Source organism: Adiantum capillus-veneris, chromosome 5, assembly GCF_014529385.1.
Source record: "Adiantum capillus-veneris isolate H3 chromosome 5, ASM1452938v2, whole genome shotgun sequence".
Lineage (NCBI taxonomy): Eukaryota > Viridiplantae > Streptophyta > Polypodiopsida > Polypodiales > Pteridaceae > Adiantum > Adiantum capillus-veneris.
In genome coordinates, this window is record NC_140935.1 from 168,632,008 (window position 1) to 168,641,089 (window position 9,082).

A 9,082-nucleotide genomic window follows, 5' to 3' on the forward strand; every position below is an offset into this window, starting at 1 on the left:
GGGGAGTGAATTCATTATGTAAAATGGCAACCTCACCAGGGGGGATTTTTCCAATATAATATGCAAGGGAGGACTCTGGTTCAAAGGCCATCCGCCATCGATGTTGCAAACTCATCAAGGTCTAGGACATCCATTCACAAACCAATCAAGAGTAAGAAAATAAAAATTAAGCTATGAACAAATAGACAACCAAATTAGGATATATTTCACTTCTTGCTCCTTGTCCTCCTTCTTTCTATTACCCTTGGCCTCCAAGTCAATGCATGACCACATCCAAAATCTTGGGCTCATTAGAGAGAGGGGGGGGGGGGGGGGGGGGATGCACTCGAGTAGGCGTTCTTGCAGCCACAACCTTGGCTTGCATGGCTTGAAAATCTTCCTCTGCCACATGCAATGTCTCTATTGCCAGAACCTCTTCACATACAAATGCAATAGTGTCAGTGAAAGAGTCACCAACAAGGGACAAGATCTTGGTCTCAAGGGAATATGGAATGTCTTCTAGGGGAAATTGGGTGTTGGTGCATAGCACACTCAGGTACTCATCCATGTGTATGCCGAAGGCTTTCTCCAAGTCATGCAAAAAAATAAACCCTTCCCATCCACACTGAGAATAAGCGGCTGATACTTCTGGGATGGCCGAAGGCTTTCTCCAAGGCATGCAAAAAAGAAAACTCCTCCCTATCCACTACCTTTGCAGAGTAAAGCTTGCCATGTGTGAATAATGGAAATTAGGAGGAGGATGAGGACCTTGCGACAATGCAGATGATAGAAAGGGAGAGAAGGGAAAGAAGCTTGGTTGGTGTTGCAATGGAGATAGGAGAAGGTGGTTTGGCCTTGCTTGTTGTGGCAATGGGAGGTAGGAGGAGGAGAGAAGAGAGAAGCGATTCCTTGGTGCTACAATGGAGGTGGTAGTAGAGAGAGAGAGAGAGAGTGTTGGGAGTCAAAGGTGAGTGTGATGGTTGCAACAAAGAAAGGCTTGGAAAATGGGTTCTAGAGAGAGAAATTTACTTTTCAGGTATGGGACAAGTTTGGGGACCCTTTGGAGAGTAGAAAATGATGTTTCAATTTTTTTATTTTTTGGTTTTTGGGTGTACGTTTTTTACTTTTAAAAGTCAAAAAATGTTTTTTGTCCCATAAAATATGTTTGGGGAGAGAGGCCGCGGGGGGGGAGGAGATAAATTTTGAATTTTGAAAATTTATAAAAATTTAAATTTTTGAGTTTTTTTTTAAAAAACTTGGGCAAAAAGGAAGGAAACTTGAAGGTTCCAAGTGACCCCCACCCACGCCAATCCCCCCTCCCCCAAGTTCTCACTAGATAAGAGGTCATTAAGAAATGTAAGACTATTTTGTCCCCTTAAAATTTTGAGGGCATAGAACGTGTCCCCCACTCTCTTCCTATTGGCTGGCCTCTAATTAACCTGAATCCCAAAGGGCCCCTAGAGGGTTCATATGTTTCCTAATGCTTCCTCAACACGCCATCTGTTTACTGTTATCCTTGACTGCAATAGAGGACCATTTAGGGTAGCTTCTAGCTGCCCAACCAAATCTTGGTGCCATCTATCCATTTTTGGCATCCACAATGACGAGTGGTGGCTAGTGCTCTTGGTATCTCTGCCTTTTTTTGGCAATAGCCCACATGCAGTGGGCACAAAACTTGGAGACTTGATTCTCCCAATAGGAAACAATGTCTTGTATACACCTTAGAGTCACACAACATATGACTTACAAGTTCACAGGTTTTGCAACATCCACTACAATAGCAAACTCACGACTCAACAACTAAATATCGTAATTTTTGGGTTGTTTTAAAAATGGGAGGATAATTTTGTGTTCTTTACGAAGGCTCCCCATAGACCCCCTAGAGGCATTTGAATTTTGAGGGCCCTTGAAAATTATGCGAAGGCCCCCTAATCCCACTTGAAAATTCAAACCTTGGAAATAGGATGGGAGAGACTACAGCTAGTCATTATACACTTTTGACCTTTTTTAACACACATAAAGGGTGATCTTTTAATGTGCACGGTGGTTTAGGCCCCCTACCTAAAATGTGGTCGTCATCGCCAATTTACCCCTATTTCTTTGGATGAGGGTGCTACAATTTTTAAAGAAGCTTATGGGACACCCACATACATTCTAGAAGGCCCTCTACAAAAACCCTTTAAAGGGTTTAGGGGGGAGCCCTCTAAGAGAATGTCCTCGCTCAAGTTGCTTCTACTTCATGTAGTGCACATGTCAAATGCGATGCACTTGCTAAAGCATGAGTAGTGCTTGACAATCTTCCTGTAGGAATGCAGTCTCTTGGTTGACAATAATCGCAAGGTATGCCCACAATGGGTAGGATGAGGGAGAAGTCAGTTGTTTTCAATTGACGCAAACGGAGGATACCTCTCCCAATGCAATTGCCTGTTCTGCCTCCTAATGGCTCGTGGCATCATTGATAGGGGCAAACAAATCCAAAATGAGATTGCTGGTTAGGGATTGTTTGAAATAAATCTTGTGCTAGGAAATTCTTTGGTTGGCATGTATGCCCACTCACAAAAGCACAACAAGTGCTTGATGAGCTTCTTGTTTGTTATGTAGTCTCTTGGTTTGCACTAATTGAGGGATATACCCAAAATGGGCAGCACAACAAAGCACTAATTTGTTCTTGGCACATGTAAAGTGAGGATTTGTCTCCAAAGGCATTTACCTACAACAACTGAAGAACATCTTACATAGTATCCATGTTGAAGGTAGTGCACTCGGTAAAGCATACCTAGTGCTTGACAAGCTTCCTATGTAGAATGTAGTCTCTTGGTCAACACTACTTGCAAGGTATGCCTGAAAGGGGTAGGGTGAGGGGGCATTGAACCATTTTCAACAAATGCAAAGAGAGAATCTCTCCCAATGCAGTAATACATTCTTGGTCTTAAAAGCTTGTCATCATATGAGCAATCGACAAGGACAAACAAATCCATGGTGAGACTGGTGGTTAGGGTGTGTTGGAAAATGATCTTGGTGTTAGGAAATGATTTGGCTGGAATATACGCACATCCTGTTTGGTATGTAGCCTCTTGGTATGCAAGGACAAACAAATCCATGGTGAGACTCATGGTAGGGTGTCTTGGAAAATGATATTGTGTTGGTCAATGCTTTGGTTGGCATGTATGCACATCTTGTTTGGTATGTAGCCTCTTGGTATGCAAGGAGACAAAGCACTAATTTGTCCTTGGTGGATGCAAAGTGAGAATTTGTCTCCAGATGTATTCACCTAGGCATGTGATAGCACAAGCAATTAATAGGGGCAAAAATGTTCATGATAAGATTGTTGATGAGGGGCTATTGTGAAAAGATGTTGCACATGACCATGCTTTGGTTGACATGTATGCCAAATATGTTGCACTCTCTAAAGCACAAGAGGTGCTTTATGAGCTTGCTATTTGAGACTAGTCTCTTGGTGAGCGCAATGTCTAAAAGCAATAGGGCAAGGATGTTCATGAACTCTTATTAGTAGATGTGAAGTGAGGGGCTCTCCCTAAATGAATTCACCTATGCTTGTTGTTGCTTGTATTCTTGTGACATTGTAAGAGCAATTGACACATTAGATTTCTAAGGACATCATCAATTAGAGGCTACTAGGAAAAAATCCCATGCTTGGTACTCCTCGATCGATATGCACAAAAAATGTTGTGTTCTCTTTAAAGCACAAGTCCTTCAAGAACTTTTTTTTTTTTTTAGTGTTGCATCTTGGCTTTAAATATGATCGCTCAACTAGGGGAGTGGAAGGAGGTACTTGACAAAATGCAATCCCCTACACCTACATCTTAAAGGTTTGAGGAAATACTAGAACCTTTGATGCCAAGAAAGGAATTCATGATTAGCTTCTTAATCCAGGGCTTTTAGGAAAAGATGGTGTGGTCGCCCTTGATTTGATTGATATGCATGCTAAATGTGTTATGTTCACAAAACATAATAGCTTCTTGATGAGATTCTTCATGGGAATCTAATCTCTTGGTCTTGAATACTTACATAATATGCCCATCATAAATGGTACAAAGAACATTTGGAATGATTTCAATGAAGGCAAAGTGAGAATGTCACTCCAAATATTGTCTCTTGGAATGCAAAGAAGATGCAAAGTGAGGGCATCACTCCAAACACTGTCTATTGGGATTGTAAGCAGATTGTGACCGCAATGAAGACCATTGTTGCAAACAACAAGGCCATGGTTGATGATGGGGAGGATTTGAACAAAGACAAGGTGGTGGATGGGGAAGAAAAAAATGCTCTTTCCCCTTAAACCTTAAACTACACGATAACTCCTCATAACATATTGGGAAAATCCTTGACTAGAGATGCTAAAAATCCTTGAGAGAAAGTTGCAAATGATACAAAAGGTACACTTGTCCTCAAGTTTCAATATTATTCATGTAATCTTAAAAGAACTTCGATCATTTTATAACATCTTCCCATTAAAAGCAGTCAATTTACACCATCTATAATTTGAAGGTTGTATATTAAGATGACCAAGACTCAAGGACTGAGCTCATCTTTTGCAATGTCCACTGAATGGACAAATGGAGAGTAAGTTGCGGCACTGTATCCCTATCAATGAAAATCTCACAAATTTGTTCGACATTTGGTAAAAATTCTTCCTCATGCGTGTAGTATTTTTATACTAAGAAAGTCCCTCTAGCATTATAAGAGAGGCATAAGTCCCCCCTCCAACACTAAAGGGGATAAAATCGATGAGGGAAGGGCACATTCCCTATGGTATTATTGACAATGTGGAGAAAGGTGCCAACTCCACAATGGACATGTGTATCATCTTTTCCTTTTTGATGGGCACATGCATTGACATGCAAGAAATGGATCTCCCTATATCTTTAAAGACTATAAAATACAAATTCTTCTCCTCACACATCGACTAATCCAAATTCCAATTGTCCTTCAAGGACATAGAGCTTTTGGAATATACTGCACACATATGCTATGAGGCCTAAAAAGCAAGCTACAATATGAGGTAATAGATACAGTACTTCTGTGCTTTTTGAATCGACGCCATCTGCATAGCAAAGCAATCGAGTCACACTAGCTGCAACAAGCTAGATCAAGTTGTTTCCCTCTATCATACTTAATCTTTCTCGCGTATAAAATATTGAATGTGGCCATTGTCGAATGGAGCATGTGATTCAAACATAAAACTTTCCCCTTAGGGAGTGAATAGCACGAAGTTGAGATTTACAAAAAACACACATAGTTGAAAACCATAAAGAAGATAACCATATTATGAAACATATTGTTTTTGTGTCTTCCCAAGTGATATGGTTGACAAAACATCTTTGAAATTTGAATCAATAGCATATTCATCTATCATAGATGTAAGATCATTATGAGAAGCTATATTTACAACATTAGCGCGTGGTCTCCGTGAGTGCATTACCTACTTTTTCTGCTTGCATGGCATATAAGACATGAGCTATAGGAAATATAAATTGGGAAGAAAACTTTTTCAGCTCAATTTGTTTTCGTTGGGATTTGTTTGCACCATGAACTACTTGATACTTTGATGCTCTGTTTGTATAATGATGGGCATCCCAAGAAGATAGTGCTTCTATGTATTCAAGACATGTAAGATAGCTAAAAGCTCTTTTTCATAAATGCCACTCTCTTTAGAGCGCAATCAGTGACTCTCATATGTAACGACAAGCCCTTTCTGTAGTACAACTGCTTCAAGGCAACCACTTCCAATGTTTATTACCTTGAGCTTTTGAGGATCCAAATGAATACCATCCTTTGAGATAATTTGGCCTATATATTGGATCTATTCTAAAAAGAACTCTCTTTTTACGGTTGATGTAAATCCCATTGTCTCACACACAGAGACACAAAAAGAGAGAGAGAGAGAGAGAGAGAGAGAGAGAGAGAATACTTGTAAACTGTGGAAAATGCTCATTAAAAATTAAGCTGACACACACGCGAGCCGCATCTACAAGACAAGTACCTTAAGAAACACCATCTTCTACGCCTTTCTAAGGGCAAGGGAGCTGGAGCTGATATCTAACAGCAAGAGAAAATCCATTTAGTATGGCGAAACCATAGTCCAAAAATATGACATCTCAAGCACCAACAGAATGTTATTTACCTTCGTTCTCAATATTATAAGCTAGAACCTGCCACATTCGCAAGAGAACGAACTTAACTTGATCGAGTAGCTCGATTAAACAAATAGTCAATTTGATTAGTAAAAGATAAGCTCTTGTGGGCAAACAAAACACGAGGTTAGATCTATGGCTCACTAATAGTTCATGAATAGCACGTAATGGTCTGATATCATTTGGCTGGGTCACTTCTCGGCCCAAAAGCCTTGTGGGTACAGCGGAGGCATGGATGTTTTCAAAGCCCTTGGAATAGCGAAACCAACATCCTCAACAATTTCAATTTAAATATACAGTTTAATGGCAATCGCTCACTCACTCTGGTGATTTGAGCAAGATGAAACAGAGGATTTCATCATCTCTAAGCTACCGCCGGCTGGAAAAAAAATAACCCTCTAATCAAGCAACCGGTTAGATAGCTTTAAGAACATGTTCATGATCGCCTTTAATACCATATGTCTCGTCTCTGCAGTAAATTACATGTGAACCCTTGTGCCACCTCTTTAAGCAAAGGGATAAAGTAATCCAAACAGAAAAAAATGTAATCAACAATCAGTAATATGCGGGCTAGCTTAGTCATAGCAATATGTAGCTACTACGTTCATGCTTCTTGACATCTCCAACAGTGTTTTTCACTGGTCAATCTTCTTTCTTTGTAAAGCCAGCACAACTACGGCTTGTGCCCATTGCATATACGCCTGCCCACAATGTTTGGAAATTGAATGGTTTCCCATCGATCGTCCAATTACGTACATAATATATTACACCAAATCTATTTGACTTGATTTCCGTCTTGCAAGCTTCATGCTTGTTGCATATTCTCTTGATTCTTCTAAAACCAGACCAGTCAAAAGCAATCCTGCAACCGTTGCTGAGAGGCAAAGCATGGCAAAGACAGGATTCCAACCGGCTTTGGACAAATAGCCTGTTAATAATGGGCCCATAGCTGCACCAATAGACCCTGTTCCATCAATAATTGCAGTTACTGTGGCCAAAGATCTCGAATTGCCACTAAATGTTTCACGAGTACCAAGATCAGCGGACACAGCTGTGGTTATGAGAGCATAAGGCCCATTGAGGGCAATTCCAGCAAGAAGCAACAAGGCTAAGTTAAGCCAAAGTGACTCATTACCGTAGATTCGATATAGTACGAGTGCTGGGAGGGATGCATATGTGAAAGCAGCAGCAACCATGGCTCTTGCATTCAATTTGTCAGAAAGGTGCCCTGCCATGATACCGCCAATTGTCCCACCCACATCAAAGACAGTTGAAAGATTTCCTGCTGTAGCTTCAGAAAGATAGTGGCCATCTATCTCTGCATACATCCGGAAATAGAGATTGTTTTACTTGAAGAGCTCTACTAAGAGTGCTGAAAAACATAGGATTGAAAGCAGAGAGCTGCAACTACCTGTGTGCCTGATGTAAAATGGCAGCCAATACAAAAACGTATAGGCGACCAATTTAGTAAAGAAGAGACAAAAGGCAAAGGGTGCCACTCTTGGGATGACCCAGGCATCAAAGAAACTAACTGCTAAGCTTTCAGCATCCGTGCTGGATGGCTCAAATCCATTCGATTCCCTTTCGAGAAGGGGCTGGCAGTTGCTGTCATCATCCAAAGATTTTGCAACACCTGCTAGTTCTGTACCATGGGCAATTACGTAGCCCTTGTCTCCCACGTGATTTTGCAGCTTGTCCTGTGGCAACTCATGTGGTGCAGAGGGAAAGCCGGCATCTTCCGGATCGATGGGAAGGAGGAGGAAGACAAGAACACCACCGACAGAAATGGCGACACCTGGAACAAGAAAAGACCACCCCCAACCATACTGTAACATTGCAGATGCCATTAACGTGCCACAAATGTTGCCCACTGATGTGTGTGCATTCCATACACCCATGATAAGACCCCTCTTGCTTTTCCCAAACCAGTTGCTAACAACGGCGACCACAGAAGGCCACCCTGTAGCCTGGAACAAACCACTCACAACTTGCACCATTAAGAAGTAGCTGAGCCAGTGCAAATTCCACCAATAGCCACAGCCAAAAAGGACTACAAAGATGCCACTGCCCACCATGCCACATGACAGCAGCAAGCGCAGGCACACACGATCTCCCAGGTGCCCAGCAATGAAGATACTCAAGGCATAGGACGCCAAGAATGCAAGATCCACCTGTCCAAGTAAGGCCGGGCCTTGTTTCCCGTCAAATGGCGGCCAACCACTTTGTAATGAATGGTTGGAATCTAATGATGATGATGGCCTCACGACAAAAACCAGGTTGAGAGGCCATGACATAGGTAATGCTGCTGTGATGTTGCGCTCTGGTAGGTTGCCATCGGCAATGAGGGCATTCTTGACAATGCTGAGTGGCTTCCTGGAGGCATGAAATAGTGCATAAGCGACGAAGGTCAGCAGGAGAACCCACATCTTACATGCTTCAAAGCTGTATTTGCCCCCATTAGGTAACACTCTGGACAGAAAGTAGAAACCCGCAGGCTTGCAGCCATTCCTACTCATCCTATTCTGCACATAACACCAGCTCAGATCAAGACCAAGAACTGCATCGGCATCGCTTTGACAGACAGTTTCACAAGTTGCACCGTCGACCGAATCCTTAAAGGCAGCTTACTTCGTCGCCACAGAGAGAGAGAGAGAGAGAGAGAGAGAGAGAGAGACACCATAGGCTACTACCAATCGCTAAAGTGCGAACGGGAAGGTAGTGGACTAAGGCTGGTTACACACAGAACGCCCAAGTTTGGGCATGCTTGCGTGGATTCCAGGTGGCACCGTCGAATTCTATGCGCAAAAAGTGGAGTGCCCAGGACAAGGGACAGCCAAGGTCCCCTGTCCATCGACGGGCGGGGACAGAGCTCGCGCCGCGATAGCTGGAAGACTCTGACGCAACCAATAGCCTACGCACCATCTGTGCTATTGTGCAACTTTTATTTT

General features: G+C 42.2%; 1 protein-coding gene across 1 annotated transcript; it reads right to left on the reverse strand.

Moving 5' to 3' along the window:
• Positions 1–6,268: 6,268 nt before the first annotated feature.
• On the reverse strand, positions 6,269–8,871 carry LOC147458522 (putative glycerol-3-phosphate transporter 1). Its single transcript, XM_086513174.1, has 2 exons — positions 7,546–8,871; positions 6,269–7,452 (listed from the first exon to the last, which is right to left on the reverse strand). Exons 1-2 carry the CDS (start codon positions 8,648–8,650, stop codon positions 6,899–6,901), a joined length of 1,659 nt encoding a protein of 552 aa, XP_086369300.1. The 5' UTR covers positions 8,651–8,871; the 3' UTR covers positions 6,269–6,898.
• Positions 8,872–9,082: the final 211 nt, after the last annotated feature.